The 16,449-nt window shown below is 44.2% G+C and overlaps 1 protein-coding gene across 16 annotated transcripts in view; it reads right to left on the reverse strand.

Annotated features, from left to right (window-relative positions):
* The window catches only part of LOC135921781 (uncharacterized), a 60,914-nt gene that overhangs the window by 31,836 nt on the left and 12,629 nt on the right, over positions 1-16,449 (reverse strand). For all 16 annotated transcript variants that reach the window (XR_010570627.1, XR_010570628.1, XR_010570629.1 and 13 more), the window contains exons 3-4: positions 14,362-14,480; positions 8,215-8,600 (exon numbers count right to left, since the gene is read on the reverse strand). Coding sequence is in view for 4 of the 16 variants with exons in the window: in XM_065456099.2 (XP_065312171.1) it covers positions 8,215-8,600; positions 14,362-14,480 (505 nt within the window). In the remaining 12 variants the exon portion in view is untranslated. The remainder of the gene's footprint in view (positions 1-8,214; positions 8,601-14,361; positions 14,481-16,449) is intronic.

Consider the following 16,449-nt stretch of genomic DNA (forward strand, 5'->3'; position numbering starts at 1 on the left):
TACTGTGAACGACGACACTAACTCTTTATTCGGCGAGCCTGTGCCCACACAAGCAAGTTAGACTCAAAGCACAAGGGTAGCGGCGAACACAGTCGGCGATCGTGGAAAATCTGATCTGCCGGTCAAGAGCGTCGGCTTTTATGCGCGAGCCATCAGACATTTCAGAGTAGTCGCTGGTGCCCGAGTGTCTTCCACAAAATTCTACGCAATTCACGTCGCACATGCAATCAGATTACACAAGATTCTGTGACGACACCGGGTAGAAACATCGATAACGTTCGACAAACCTCCGATAAATGAGAACGTGTCCCGCACTGAGCGATAACGTTTGTTATACGAGAGAAAACCGGTCCGCCGAAAAAGATAAATAAGTACAGCTGTCACTAGTGGGAGTAGCAAGGAATGCTTTTATTCAAGGTGCCAGTTGTGTTTGTTTCTTTTTTAATTCCAAAATAAAAATATATTGGCTATCAAGTTTCCAATTCCATAGCTCTGCAATAAGGATATCACAATCGAGTAAACGGCCCCTAATAATACACCTAAATCGATAATTTTGAAGCGTCATACAGCGCTTTCACATATTTCAATTATTTCTGAGCAACACTTCTTCAAAACCATCGCAGACATTATGGCAGCTCATGTGAGCTATAATTTCATATATCAAATTTTTCTGCTTTAGAACCTCCAACGGAGGCAGTTTACACGACAGCGTGTTTGTTTTCATGCAGAGTTAGAGATTTGTAAATTTCATGCTTTTCTTTTTTGGAAACTTACCATCATTCTGGTACTTATACGAGAAATTCCCGGAAAATATGACTTCGTCTTCATAGTCACTCTAACATAGCACTCTATTTTATATATCAAATGTTATTCAAATTGGTTGAGCGGTTGTACTTAAAACAATTTTTGCGTTCTCCACGGTAGCGATTAAAAAAATTCTCTCACCTGCTACAAATGTTACGATATGTATATTAGGTGATCGGAGAAAGCAATTATATAAATAATCGCCGCAGCATTTCGCAAAAATATCAATTAAGGAGATTAGTTCGTGAGAATAATATTGTTCTATTGGATTTGTCCGTCGACCTAAAGCACGCATCAATATAGATGTGCAGGGTGTCTCAGCTAAGTTTACCCACAGTTTAAATATATGCGAATGCCACGTAACTGGACAGAACCAAGGTAGGGTTGTTAGCCGTCGCTTGGAGATGTATTTTTTTCATGCCGCCTAATTTGATAATTGGTCTTAATTAATTAATCAACTTCTGAAGTGCTATAATCAGATGAAAAGTGTCAATGAGAAAGTTGTAGAGATATATTTCAGAGCGATCCAGGCAGCAAGTAGCACCTGCCACGTACTAAACCCGGACCTTGCATCTTTGCAGCATTTCCCAGTGAGCGGATCAACACGGATCTAGCGTCGCCGTGACTGCTGAATCCTCTTCTGACGGCGCAGCTGTGAGGCATATCTGCGAAAGATTGCTTAAGAAGAGGGTGACTTCACTGGTGGCCTAAGACGGACCTATCGCCCGAACGGCTGATCGCGCTGTCATCACAGGAGCTGGTGCGCGCAGCGGCTATTCCGGCAAACGACGTACCTTGGCTTTGCTATAAGAGCCCTGTCTGGATGGAGCCAGCATCACTTCAGAGCGATCCAGGCAGCAAGTAGCACCTGCCACGTACTAAACCCGGACCTTGCATCTTTGCAGCATTTCCCAGTGAGCGGATCAACACGGATCTAGCGTCGCCGTGACTGCTGAATCCTCTTCTGACGGCGCAGCTGTGAGGCATATCTGCGAAAGATTGCTTAAGAAGAGGGTGACTTCACTGGTGGCCTAAGACGGACCTATCGCCCGAACGGCTGATCGCGCTGTCATCACAGGAGCTGGTGCGCGCAGCGGCTATTCCGGCAAACGACGCACCTTGGCTTTGCTATAAGAGCCCTGTCTGGATGGAGCCAGCATCACTTCAGAGCGATCCAGGCAGCAAGTAGCACCTGCCACGTACTAAACCCGGACCTTGCATCTTTGCAGCATTTCCCAGTGAGCGGATCAACACGGATCTAGCGTCGCCGTGACTGCTGAATCCTCTTCTGACGGCGCAGCTGTGAGGCATATCTGCGAAAGATTGCTTAAGAAGAGGGTGACTTCACTGGTGGCCTAAGACGGACCTATCGCCCGAACGGCTGATCGCGCTGTCATCACAGGAGCTGGTGCGCGCAGCGGCTATTCCGGCAAACGACGCACCTTGGCTTTGCTATAAGAGCCCTGTCTGGATGGAGCCAGCATCACTTCAGAGCGATCCAGGCAGCAAGTAGCACCTGCCACGTACTAAACCCGGACCTTGCATCTTTGCAGGTACGTAAGCGTTCAAACGTTCATCTCGAGTTCAAATTATAGCTGCTGGATCGCCCTGCATTGTTGCATTGTTGCTCTGTTGTAGGGAAATTGTAATGGGTGAAAATCCGCTGAAATCATTTGGACAGGTTCTTGCGGACAAACCGCCGGGTACCATTAAAGAACTAGCTAAAGTCTTGCTTGACATAACCTCAAAGCTGGAAAGTATCACAACAAGCATCAGAGCTGACATAAGAAGCTTAGTAGCAGACAACAAACAGTCCCAGAGGGACATGCAGGACATTAAGACATCCATGGATGTAATGAATAGGACATTTGAGCAACTAAGGACTGACGTACACAACGTGCACCGCGAACTATCAGAAGTGAAACACCAGCAGGCTAGTATTATTGGCGATGTGCACCAGTTGCAGGGGGAAGTGAGGGAAATGCGACAGGAAATAATCGAGCTCAAGCAGTACAGTCGTCGAAACAACTTGGAAATAAGAAATGTTCCAGTGTCGGCAGACGAATCGCTGCCAGACATGATGCAAAACATAGCGACTTGCTTGAAGATGGAACTTCGTACCGAAGATATCGATGTAGTGCATCGAGTTCCGACCAAAAACAAGGCTCAACAGAATATTTTGGTAAGGTTTACATCCATTGCAGTCCGAGACAAAATGATAAAGAATGCCAAGAAAGAGAGATTGTCTACATCAGCCCTTGGCTTCCAAAAGAATGAGCCTATATTCAATAATGAACACCTCTGCCAAGAGAATAAGATTCTTCTCGCAAAAGCTCGCCAAGCGAGAAGAGAGAAAAATTGGAAGTATGTATGGGTATCCCAGGCCAAAATTCTAATGCGGAAAACCGAGAATTCTCGTGTCTTGCACATCATTTCTGAAGACGACCTGAAAAAGGTAGTTTAGAGCCTCTAGTGCTAAGTCTTGCTTGCCACACCAATCATGGCGTTCTCAATCCGTGATGTTGAACGGGAATTCCACAAAACCCAGGGTATATCGATACTTCACTGTAACATTCGAAGTTTTCGAAGAAACAAAGATACATTGTGTTCCTTTTTAGCACAGCATAATTTTACCTTTGATGTAATTGGCTTAACGGAAACTTGGTTAAAAGAAGGTGAGCACATCTCAATTCCGGGATACAGTCTTGTAAGCAATCCCAGGAATACAGTATCTCGTGGGGGTGGAGTGGCTCTACTAACCACGCAGACAGTACCCTTTAGGATAATCACCAATACTGAAATAAGTAACAATACGGTTGAATCTCTCTTTGTTCTTTTAGATTCACGCATAGTTGTTGGTACAATATACCGGCCACCAAACTCGAGTCTGCCCGTTTTTTATCAATCGTTGGAATCTATCCTTTCCACCCTAAGCAGTAAGAGCTATGGTACCATCACTATTGTTGGCGACTTTAACATTGATATCAGCAAAGACACGAATTGTGAATACACGCACCTACTGGATTCATACAACTTCAAAAATACAATCCAAGAGCCTACTAGGTTGTCACCAAGGGCATCCACAACTATAGACCATGTATTGTGTAACAGTGATAACATACGTTCTGGCGTATACGATACGAGTCTCACGGACCACTGCCCTATTTTTGCGTTATTACACAGCGCAAATAATACCATTGCAAAAAAGACTACCTTGGCAAATCGCAGGATTAATTACAAAATACTGCGACAAAAAATTAAAGAAAAGGAATTTCATGATGAATTTAGCAGTGACTCTCATATCGAATGCGCAAACTTTACAAATGCATTAGCCCACATGATATCTCAGAGTACCACATATAAACAAAACAAATACGAGGAACCTTTGTGCCCATGGATGAATAACACCATACTTACAGCAATAAAAGAAAAGGACTGGTGGTACCAAAAATGGAAAAAACATAGAGATAACACCTATTATTTGCAAAATTATCGAATATCTCGTAACCACGTAGTAGCTGTTATCCGGAGGCGGAAAAAAGAATACAACGCATTCCTAATAAAACAAGCACAAGGCAATACCAAAAAAATGTGGGAAATTATAAAAGCAGTAATTGATAAACCAAATAAAAAACCAATCGCTCCTGAACATGTCGATGCCAAGTGCGCCGACACTTTTAATGCGTATTTTACTAGCATTGGCCCAAAACTAGCGGAGCGTATTCCAGTTACTGAAAGCAATGTCGATTGCTCCATCATCCATGCATGTTTTTCCTTGGTTCAAGTGGACGAGCATACCATAACCTCAATAATATTAGGCATGCCTTGCTACAAAGCTACTGGCCACGATGGCATTACTGTAAAAGCATTGAAAGACAATATGGATATCCTTGTGCCAGTACTCACTAAAATAATTAATAACTGTATAACTCGAGGCACATACCCTGATATATTAAAGATAGCAAGAGTTTCTCCTATATATAAAAATGGTGACGTCAATGACCCTGGAAGCTATCGGCCTATCTCTGTGCTTAGCATAATAAATACTGTATTTGAAAAGGTAATCGCGGCTCAACTGAAGCACTACCTAAACGAAAACAACCTTCTAACAGATTGCCAACATGGATTTAGAGCCAATCGATCAACGTCTTCAGCAGTGTTAGAATTAACCCAGAGTATAAACACAGCCCTACACAAAAACGAGATTGCCGTAGGATTATTTTTAGATTTAAAGAAAGCATTTGACACGGTCTGTCATTCCATACTTCTAAAAAAATTACGAACTTATGGTTTTATCGAAATGACAATGGACCTCTTTTCAAGCTACCTAAATGGTCGAAAACAATATGTAAAATTTGGCTCCTTTGTTTCCCAGTATACTACTATAGTCACAGGAGTTCCGCAAGGATCAGTATTGGGGCCCATACTGTTCTCGCTGTATGTAAACGACCTCCCAACAATACTAAAGTCACCAAAATGTATCATGTACGCTGACGATACCACGCTATTATTTTCAGGTAAATCTCCTGGAATATTGCAGAACACTATAAACAGCGAGTTATCCAACATATCAACTTGGTTTGCTTGTAATAAATTAACACTTAACAGAGATAAGACAAAATACATAGTATTCAACTCCCGTTATTCCAGGGGTGACACAATTGGCATGCAAATTCACCTTCTAGGTGGAACAATAGAACAGCTCGATCACATAAAATATTTAGGGGTATTATTGGACTGCAACTTGAACTGGAGACCACATATATCTAGTATATGCGCGAAATTAGCTTCGGCTTGCTATTTATTAATAAAATGCAGGGAATATCTTGACCCTAGCGTACTTAAAGTTGTTTACTTTTCCATATTTCACTGTCACATCACATATTGTTCTGAATCATGGTCAAGCACATATAAAACATACATAGATCCCGTTTTTCGGTTACAGAAAAGGGCCTTGCGCATTATGACATACACAAGCCCACATGATAATACTGACATGCTGTTCTGTCGTCTCGGTATATTACCTTTATCTCTAGCATGCGAAATGAAAGTTGCAATTTTGATTAACAATATCTTACATGGGAATCACTCATTATCACCAAGCCTGTTTGTTACACCTAATCGCAATACAAGGGGTGCAACAAATATAAATTTTAACCTACCAATCGCTCGTAACACGTATGGCCAACGACTACTTGAGTTTCATGGTGCTAAAATTTGGAATACAGTACCTCTTGAGGTAAAAATGGCCAACAACATCGTGTCTACTGTTAAAAAGCTATACCTATCAAAAAGTACGTGATTTTTTGTCAGTCTGGTTCTCCACCTGTTTCATACTGTGCTGAATCTTTTCAGAAAGCCTAAACACTTCAACACAGACCCTTGCAAATGTGTCACTTCTACGTATAATATGCTATCTCGGTTTTTTCATTGTGTATGTGCATGTATTCTCCTGACAGTTCTGTTTTATTACCATTGATTGATATGCACTGTTTTTCTTTTGTAATGTTTTTGATTGCATGTATCCACCTAACTATATTAGGTTGTATCATTAAAAAACTAGATAAGCGCATGACATTGTAGCTGCTACTACAAATATGACTATGGGCCTACACTAGCCTTTGGCTACAGGCCCAACAGTTCCTTTGTACAAATTATTATCAATGAAAAATAAACTGAATTGAATTGAATTGAAATTGAACATGAAAAACTTCCGATACAGCTTCCTGTTGCTCAATAGATGCAGCATAAAAGTGTGTTTCCGAGCGCGAAAGAAGCCCACGAATACACGCAAAGTTCCACGACCGGCCACTCGCGCAGGAATTTCTGTTGGTATACGACTTGTATACCGATAGCCACTAGGCATTGCTAATATTAAGGCTCCCAAGTTTAAAAGAAAACACATTCTTATACAAGTAGCGCTATGCTGACTTTAGTAAGTACGTACAATGAATAATGCATACCGACACTCAAGCAGCATCAATCCCCTAATACATGAAATTTAAATGTCTGACATATGATGCAGGCTTAACAAAGACGAGACCAATCATCAAAGGCGGCAGGAATATTTCTATAAACATTGACGACGGCTACGGCAATAGTGCGAGGCCATTTAAAACTGCCTCAAGTTTCGCAATTTCCTACCCAATTGACCATCTTACACAGAACGCGAATGGCCGCACGTCAGCTTCAATTGCCGGATTCAAATAATTCACCAAAACAGGTAAGTTCGTTAGCGACTCCTGCTGCAACTTGAACGTGAGCTCTCCAAGGCTAACTGTGAACCCTACAAGAAGGAACAGGTCAGTTGATTATCGAATCTGGGCGCCTATAACGTAACACTATTCCAAGCTTTTCTATTCCAATTCTGCAATCAGCCCTCGGCCATTGGTGAAAAACTTTTTGGGCCACCCCCAATTCACCTCTCAGTCACGCCACGTCACGCAAACCGCGATAGCTCCCGACCTGATAGGACGTGTACATTCTGATTATGCATGATTGCACCGAACAAAAGAGATATACTTATTTCTGATTCGACGTCTTTTCATCATCAGGCCTGGGCTATTGGTCAAAAGTTTTCGGACTGCACCCACTTCATCTGCCTGACACGCGACGCCACAAAACCGCGCAAACTCACCGCGTCAAAGTGACGTGTGCGCGTTAAAGGCGCAATAATATGCCAAACAAAGCTGATTTTCGTTTCTGAATAGCCGCAGGCTGCCCCGCTCCGATAGGAATAAAAATGGCTGTCGTCGATCACTCGGGCACTGGCCACCCGCACCTGCCGGAACGCATTGGTTTATTTGCGTACAATAAAACCTTTAGCGCGGCCGTGTAACGCTCTCCAGCACTTTTGGCACGCTTATGACTTCGCTCGGCATACTCGTCTTTGGTGAGGATACGTTTTAGCGTCATTCTTAAGCTTCCGTTGCACGCCGCCGCGATTTTCGACTAGCCACCTCAAGCTAAATAAGGGAACGCGGACCAATTGCAGAAGCCGCCACCACCCTCTTGATCCGGTGATCGATTTTCAGTGCAGTGGCTCGGCCCCATCGAACCCCTCTCCACTTGAGCGTGCTCCTCACCTCTTGTCAGCCAATCGGATAAGACAAGCCACTGAGTGTAGGCCGCATTATTCGTTTTGTAAGCAAACAAAAGTGACCTCCTATGAATGAGGAGAGAGTTTGATGGTTCTGTTCAGACAACCCTGCGGGTCACAGCCCAATGCTTACGTCGGTGGTCGCGCAAATTTGACGTCAGGAGATTGGAATAAAAACAGATTGGAATATCTTTGCGTGATAGGGCCACTGCTCTCGAGAACCGATTCATAAAATAAGGTAAGCAACGTCGACAAGAAAAAAAATCACCGTTTGCACATGCTGCGGTAAAATTTACTCGTCGCACATTTACCCAGAGGCATTGGTGGGCTCTGACGAGACGTCTCCCGTCGATTGCCGGTCGTACTCGCGTCTCTGCTTCTTCCTCTTCCGTTTCTGCCGATCCTTCGCGATACGCACAGCCTGTATCGCTTGGAGCACCTGCTCCGCCTGCTCCCGCGTTCCTATCGTGGGCGGAGGTGACGGAGGTGCCGCAACGGTCTCGACGGCCAGAGATCTTGCAGTTTCACCAGAGGTCATATCCCATGTCGCGGCGGCCAGAGGCCCCGCAGTTTGGCCGCCTTCCAGATGGCCCACAGTTACGCCGCTGGCCGAAAGACCTGCCGTTGGGCCAGCGACCAAAGGCAGCGCTGTTGTACTGGTGGCCACTGACTTCGCTCGTGAACCTCGTGAAGTCATCTGCGAAGAAAGCGTGGGTCTATATTTAGCATGTAAGAAAAATTTTGTACTTCGGCCAACATGGACATCATAATTCCACTTCAATGAAATGCACAGTAGTATTTGCACTTTTCGTAGAAGTATAACAAAGCACATGTGGACTGCTACCATGACGAAATTCATAAAAAAGAGGAAGTTCATTTTTTTCTTGATAACTGAGCATAAAAGAATCGTTCAAAATTAGTCATTGCATGTTTTCAGAAAGCGTCTAGGGACATAAAGTGGACGCCGTCGCTTTGGAATGATCACTTATAGGTCCGCCAGGTCTCCAAAATATACAGAATTTAGCTCATTTATCTCACGCTGTAGTCTTCACAACGGCCAGTGAAACACGCGCCATTTTACTTGACGTATTGGGACATTTTGAAAATGCTCTATGACACCTACCGCAGCACCCGTTCTATTTTCCGTGTACAGAAAATTTAGTTTTACTAGAAAGACTACGGCATATTATGTCTTCATTTACACTAGTGAGTACATCGGCTCCACTCGGTTCCTGCACAAGAGAAATAGCTCTGTAGCGCTGTGACGATACTTTGGTACAGCGCCTGCATTCCCGTTCACCACTAGCCAGGTTGAACTTTCTACAGTTGGCGATCGTTCATGCACATATTGGGGCCAAACCTTGAAAGAAGGGCATTTCTTCTCGTGGAATAGATGTCCTAATAAAATATTTTTCATTTACTGTGTTTAGTAACATTAGCTTGCATAACCCGCTGCGTGATCACTCACTGTTCCCCAAAACCACTTTGTTGTTAGGCCGATAGCAGAATGATGATGCTTCCGTGTAACCTCTGTACAATGTCCTAGAAAAAAATAATTATACCTAACATTTTTGTCTCAGCCACAATGATGGCCATTCCTTCTTAGATGTGGCGTTTACCATTTCATGGATCACTGTGTAGGTTGCGAAAGGTATAGCCATTCGAACTTTTATCCTTGCGAAAAGTTTGATGTTTACCATATGACCCATCCACTTAGTGTTCTGAAATGCTACACTGACATTTAGTAATAAAAGAAGAATTAATTTATTTGCATTACTCGTTGAATGTTTCTTCACGTAAGAGTATTATTTGTCTCAGGTAATAGAAAACATGAAGGTTCGCTCTCTTTAAGGGCATGATATCCAAATTTCATTGAGCGTAGCATGAGTGTGCTAGTAACGACATGTGAGAGAATGAGCGAATTGCTAAATGCAACTTAAGGCAACGTGACCCAGCCTGAATGAAAACATGGTTGATCTTGATCATAAGTAATTATTTTTGTATCTCTGAAAGGCAGTGACAGTTTAACATAAGGAATGGGTGAACGTTAGTACAGTATGGTGTACGTGCACTTTTCCAGTCTTATAGTAGAATTAGAGGTACAAGATAAAAGCTAGTGGTCACTTGTAAGCGAATATGCTACCAGTAATGGTATTGACGATAATCTCAACATTTAAATGTACCGACGGACAAGTAGGAAAAAATTGGGGCTTGTACAGTGACATTTAGCTATGATTGGCAAAACCACAATACAATTCCATTTTTTTTTTTACTTCACACACTTTTTAGGAAAGATTTTAAAATGACATAACAAGAGATGAATAATATCCCCGGGCTAAAAACCAAAGGGGTCCATTCACCAAACTAAATACTTATAATGATTACCTTTTAGTTACAAACATTACGGCACATGTTTTGGGGATGCACGATTCTGATGCGTCTCCTGTAATCCGGCTTCGCCGCGTGACCTGCGTGATGCCCGCGGCGGTCGATGTCGTTGGGGCGCAGTGCGAGCAATGGCGCGAGTGTTGAGCTGCTAACGTGCCGAGAGGCGGGGTTACTCGGGCCCCGAGAGACAAGATGTTCCTCTTGATTTCGGGACAGCAAGCGGGCCGGACGTGCCGTGCCGCGCGTGCGCCGATCCATGCTTCTGCGAGACCGTCTCGCGTGGCCGCCTTCGAACGCGCCACCATTCGCGTGACAGTACGCGCGAACGACCAGGCGTTGGGATCCAGCATGGGGCGAACATATTCGCTCGCTATCCGGTCGCGGTGAGCCGGACTTCTAGATTATTCGCGCTCCCATCGGCATATTTTGTGGATAGCAACTCGGCTAGCAGGCATTGATCTATGAAAGGTGCAATAAATGCCCTTGTGATTGTTTGCACTACTGTGTTGTCGTTCCTTTATCCCAAGAGCATGAGAGTCATTACCGCCACGGCAGTAGCCACCAAGGGCCGCTCCGTGGCGTCACTAGCTCCGCCCTCACCGCGAGCCACCGCGAGTGGGGCGCCACCGCTAAAACTGGGCGTGGGTGTGAGAAACCCACAACGTTTACAATGGAAAGTTTGATAGAATCATCACAAAATTAACCTACACGTTTCCACATTTCAAAATAACTGTACTAAAATTATTCGTTCAGTTTTTGATCGCCTCATGCAGGACGCATTCTCAGAGAGAGATAAAATTTTATTGTGTCCTCGTAACATTGGTAATATTCATGGTAAAATTGGTTAAATTTTATAGTGGTGCAGGGGGTTACGAGACTGACCCCCTGTCCCCGCTTCCTCAGACAGCGGCAAGTCCGTTCTCTCTGGCGGCGTTTTCGGCCGTATTCTATGAGGATCACTTTCGGCGACGTGCCCTGCAGTGTTGGCTTAGCGGGTTTGACGTCACGCTGCTAAGTCAGAAGGCGTGGCCTAAAATTCCTACCGTGGCAATTGCCTTCTGGTGGCAGAAAGAACGAGAAGAACGCTGGCGCACCATGTATTGAGTACACGTGAAGTACTCAATACATGGTGCGCCAGCGTTCTTCTCGTTCTTACGTCCTGGTGGTCAAAATTTATTCGGAGTCCATCACTACAGCAAGTGTCTTGATCATATTGTCGGTTCGCGTCGGAAAAACTTAAAATTAATTTTTTGTTTTAACTTTTGGCGATACTACACGGCGCGTTGTAAAATTTTCAGTGCGTTCGCCAGTCCAGCCAGTCAGCACACGTTGGCAGTGATATCACCGAAAGTGACCGTCCGACAATACGTTGTACAGCACTGTGACGCGGGGCTCGTAGTGGAACTCTCCTGCGACGTAGAAGGGTGGCCTAAAATAGAGCTTTCTGATATGGCGCGATAAGCTCCGTCTCGCGCCTGCTGCTGAAGCAACCATGCCCCAAATCTGGAGCAAGGTCCCTAGAGAAAGCCAAATTCCAAGGTAGTGCCACTCCACATTTCCTTCTCGTTTTCTCTTCGATCGCCTTCCTGTCGCTCTGTAGAAGTGCCCCCAAGGAGGCTGAAAATCATAATCAGGGCATACGGAAAACTATAAATATTCCTTATTTACTTTCACATCGGTAATACATACTTCTTTCATAAAAGAGTTACTTCACATGCATATCAATTATTCGTTTAGTGTCTAGTACAAGGTCTAATATGTAAATACGCACAATCTGCGCTTTCTAACTGCCAACGCTCTGCAGGCTTTATTTTACACCACAAGCCATGGCGTCTTGCTTGCTCCCTCGCGTGCGTGCTTCCTCGATGCAAATTTACTCTTTTTATCTGCTCTATATCCCGACGGCAAGAAATAAATGGTGAAATCTCTCATCGCTTAGTCTCATCTCATGCTCAGGGCAGGACATTATGTATGTTTTGTCATTGTAATAAAAATCACCTCTTTGTTTCGATGCTTCTAGGCCTATAATCGATGCTTCTAGGCCTATATGGAGGAGGCTGAGGTGTAAAAGTTGTTTGGTTTGAAATTAGCAGATGACGCCACTTTGGCGTCATCTGCTAATTGGCGATCTTTGGTGCTGGTGTTGCATTGACGATGCAGAATGCTTTAGTAGCGTAATGGTTGATTGCATCACAATTTTATAATTCCACTCTTGTACGGTACGCGATGACGGTGCAATAGGATGGATCAGTGGGCTAGTTGGTAACACATAATAATAAAAACTTATAGCGCTAAAAACACGAAAGACGTGGAGAAAAAAACACTCCACACGCGCTCGTGTTTTTATCGCGCTAAGTTTTTTATTATTATGCGATGACGTTGGCGACGAAACGCCAACTATACGCCGAGCCACTGACGGGGCGTGGGGGAGGACATTCAGAGGGGCATTTGCCCCTCTTGTAGGGTAAGCAAACCTCAAGCATTTCCTGAGAAAAAGTTTACTGCAAATCAAACGAAGCCCCATCATTCAAGTGGCCTATAGATTACAGCTCCGAAACATTTGTTTCTGTGATTTATTGTACCACCGCCGGTGTCTGGCAGCATGTTCGCACCAGTGGTTCGCACCGACGACCTGGTCATAGAACAGTTTCATGGCTCTGACGCCGGCTGCGTTTTGTTCTAGAAAAGATTACCGGAACTTCACTTAATTTCATAGGCGTCGTGTAGCAGAGCCAAGGCTGCGAGATATGGGAACGCAGGTGCTAGCGCAAGGTGAAAATAATTCGCATGTCTGGTTGTACGCCCCATTTACGTAGTGATGCGCAACGAATGACGCATTGTGGACCCTTCTAATGCGATGGACGTCGGTATCATGCGACAAAACGTGGACAACATCTCGATGTGTTCGCCTTCCTCTGGCCCAGGCGTCGGTAGCTTCCACAGAGCTTCACGGAGGTTCTGATTCAAAACTGTACAGCGCTGTCTGCCTTCTTATGCCGCTGCTGCTGTGTTAGACTATAACACACTGTCCTTCTTCTCGGCTATGACTACGTAAATGAAGGACAACAGAGAGTAAGCACGAGAGTGAGGAGGATGGCGCAATGAACAGAGAGTGCCGATACCTAGGAAACGTGTTTCATCTGGGGACCTTATTCGTGAGTTGTGCACACGGTTAATGGGGATTTTAACCGTAAAGCGCGACGGCAGCTTCATATGACGTCACGCTTTACGTCGTACGACACAAAGCCACGTTACAAGGCAGTGCGTGCGCTATGACGTAAACTGAGCAAATATTTTGTCTCCAATTATATCAAATTACATGACAATTTTGAAAAGAAAACGTACAAATAGACTTAATGATTCACTTCAACTTAACCAATATAAACAATTGCCCTAAACTTTGTGACTTGAAGGTTAACGATTCAATAAGTTTAAACAGAAAAAAGTGCTTTGATTTTTTTGGAAATAGCGCCCGCCTCGGTACATACTTCATTTTTACTGACGTAATTTGCGAGAATTTTGCAGGAAGTTTTAAAAAAAGTTGTCTAATTAAAAATATAACATGCTGTATATACTTCCATAACGGGCTGTAAACATAAACGAAATCTGTGATCAACTGTGGGGCGACTAGCCAGTAGAACAACATCACCGTTAGAATAAGGCGCATCTTAAGAAAAGTCATGTCCTATACTCCCAGAATGAGAAGCGCCAATAAAAAAAAAAGGTTAATGCCCCTACTTTAGCTCTCGTCTTTGTCTGACATCGTCGCCATTTTGGCCAGTTCGTTTCGATCTGAGGACGCATCACTTGACGAGATTGATCACATAGTGACGAGATCTGTGCTGCCACGGCTTTGCGCTCTCGCGCAAATAGCAGATGCACTGCTCTCCGTCCTGAGGCTTCCCTGTCGTCCCATTCTATGAGTACAGTCCAAGCACCGGCAATTCATAGTCGGCGAATATAATGAGGAGGACGTGCGAAACCAGTATAGGAGGATTCGTAGGCTTTAAAGTTTCAACAAACGGGCTCCAGCGTTTCCCCGGGTCTAACGTTTTAAAAACACTACATACCTGGTTCATCACCCGGCTCCATAGATGATTAGGAATTAGGCCAGAAAATGGAAGTGCTGGCATGCCGCTGCCGCTGCCAGGGTGGGACCTGGTCGTTAACGATGCCTTCCCGATGTGTGCTGTCAAAACAAAGACAGGTAAATCAGGCCCAGCATTCTCGCAGGCCCCCCTTGCCTTCAGAATTATTGATGCAAACGATAAAAAAAGCTAGGCGATAACGTACCATCACGGAAGAAATATTCGCCACATACCACACAGAAGAAGCGAAATGATTTTAGTTGAGTAGTTTGCTGAGCGAGTTGGTGCTTGGTGAATGCATAGCGGTTTCTAGCAAACACGGCCGCGAGCACAAGAAGTAGAAACGTACAGGACAACGCTGGACTTACAACTGAAGTTTATTGTGAGTACATTCCACAAATCTCCTCCACGCATGCGTATACACCCAAGAACAAATACAAGATAGGTAGTCAAATAACAAAAGATATACACGTACAGAAAAGACAAGTCACAGCCCTTCCCGACAAAGGCAACAACACTTGGAATAATATGATAAATTTCGAAATTGAAGTTCTTTATTATTGATATGAACCAAAGGTTCACTCACACATGTATGCCTCCTGACTTTTTCATGTGGAACACTTCGCTATTTTTTCTCTCCAGTTTACTGCCTCCTCTCCCCACTATCAATACACTATCAAAAACTGGTCGGCAATTGTGCTTTTTGCGCTGAAAAGGCAAGTTACCTTCTGTACCTGTAGGTAGCAAATAGCGATGCTCACGTATGGTTGTGTATCGCACACCTCTCTCATGCGGACTGTCCTATATTGGCCAGATAGGTCGTTGCATTAATGACCGCATGCGTGAGCGTCGCTATTTGCTGCCTACAGGAACAGGAGAGAACTTGCCTTTGCATTGCGAAAATCACGATTGCCGGCCAGTTTTTTGATAGTGCACCGATAGTGGGGAGAGAGCAGTGCAAACTGGCGAGAAAAAGTAGCGAAGCGGTCCACATGAAAAAGTTGGGTGCGCATACGTGTGCGAGTGAACCTTCAGTTCATCTTAATGATAAAGAACTTCAATTTCTAAATTTATCATGTTAATCCAAGTGTTGTTGCCTTTCTCGGGAAGGGGTGTGACTTGGCTTTTGTGTACGCGTATATTTTTTGTTGATATTTGACTACAGACCTTGATTTGTTCTTGGGAGTATACGCATGTGTGGCGGAGAGTAGTGGAATGTATTCACAATAAACTTCAGCTGTAAGTCTAGCGTTGCGCTGTCTGTTTCTACTTCTTGTGCTGGCGTCCGTACTTGCTGGAAACTGTTATACGTTCACCAAGCATAATGCTATTGGGTCTGACCTATTTACCCCGTTCGGTTGCAGTACGGTGACAGAAAATTTTGTTGAAGGACAGCAATTCGCAGTTATAGGTAGCCGGTAAATTTTTACGTTATTTCTGACATCGTGTCCCAGTGCTAAACATGACATATGTCGGAGCAAAATGTACAGAAGCATGTTGCAGGCAACAGCGTCGCCACATGCCACATTAAAGCATGTATTACGTATGTCCGAGCTAACGTTAGTCAATCTATTGAGCGAAAGGAGAAAACGCATTAAGAAAACGCGGTGGTAAGCACAGTTCCAAGACCTAGGATTTCCATCGTGAGGCCTCGGACGGCCGAACACCGCATGTCTTAGAGTCGTATCCAGCGATGTCTTTTTTATTTTTTTTTTTCGAAGGACAGCTTCGCTAATCCTAGCTGAGACACCCTATGTAATACGCCATCTGGCATTCAGTTATTGTGGGCCTTGCAACATAAAACATAATTGATAAAACGGAAACACGCAAGCATGTTTTTCGCTTAATACAACTTACAAAATCTACAAGATGTCTTCATACCTTAAAACTATGAAGATACGCGCCATTCCGGAAGGTACTGCGTTTAATGCCGACTGCAAATAACGTTTGTAGCGGTCGGCTGTGCTCCTTTGGTTCATCTGAGTGCCTGTTGCGTAATTTCTCCTTTTTGTTTCTCCGCTACCGCAATGCATCCATGTGTCAGTAGTTGCGCTTCCTCATTTGCAAACA

This window comes from Dermacentor albipictus, chromosome 8, assembly GCF_038994185.2.
Source record: "Dermacentor albipictus isolate Rhodes 1998 colony chromosome 8, USDA_Dalb.pri_finalv2, whole genome shotgun sequence".
Taxonomy (NCBI): domain Eukaryota; kingdom Metazoa; phylum Arthropoda; class Arachnida; order Ixodida; family Ixodidae; genus Dermacentor; species Dermacentor albipictus.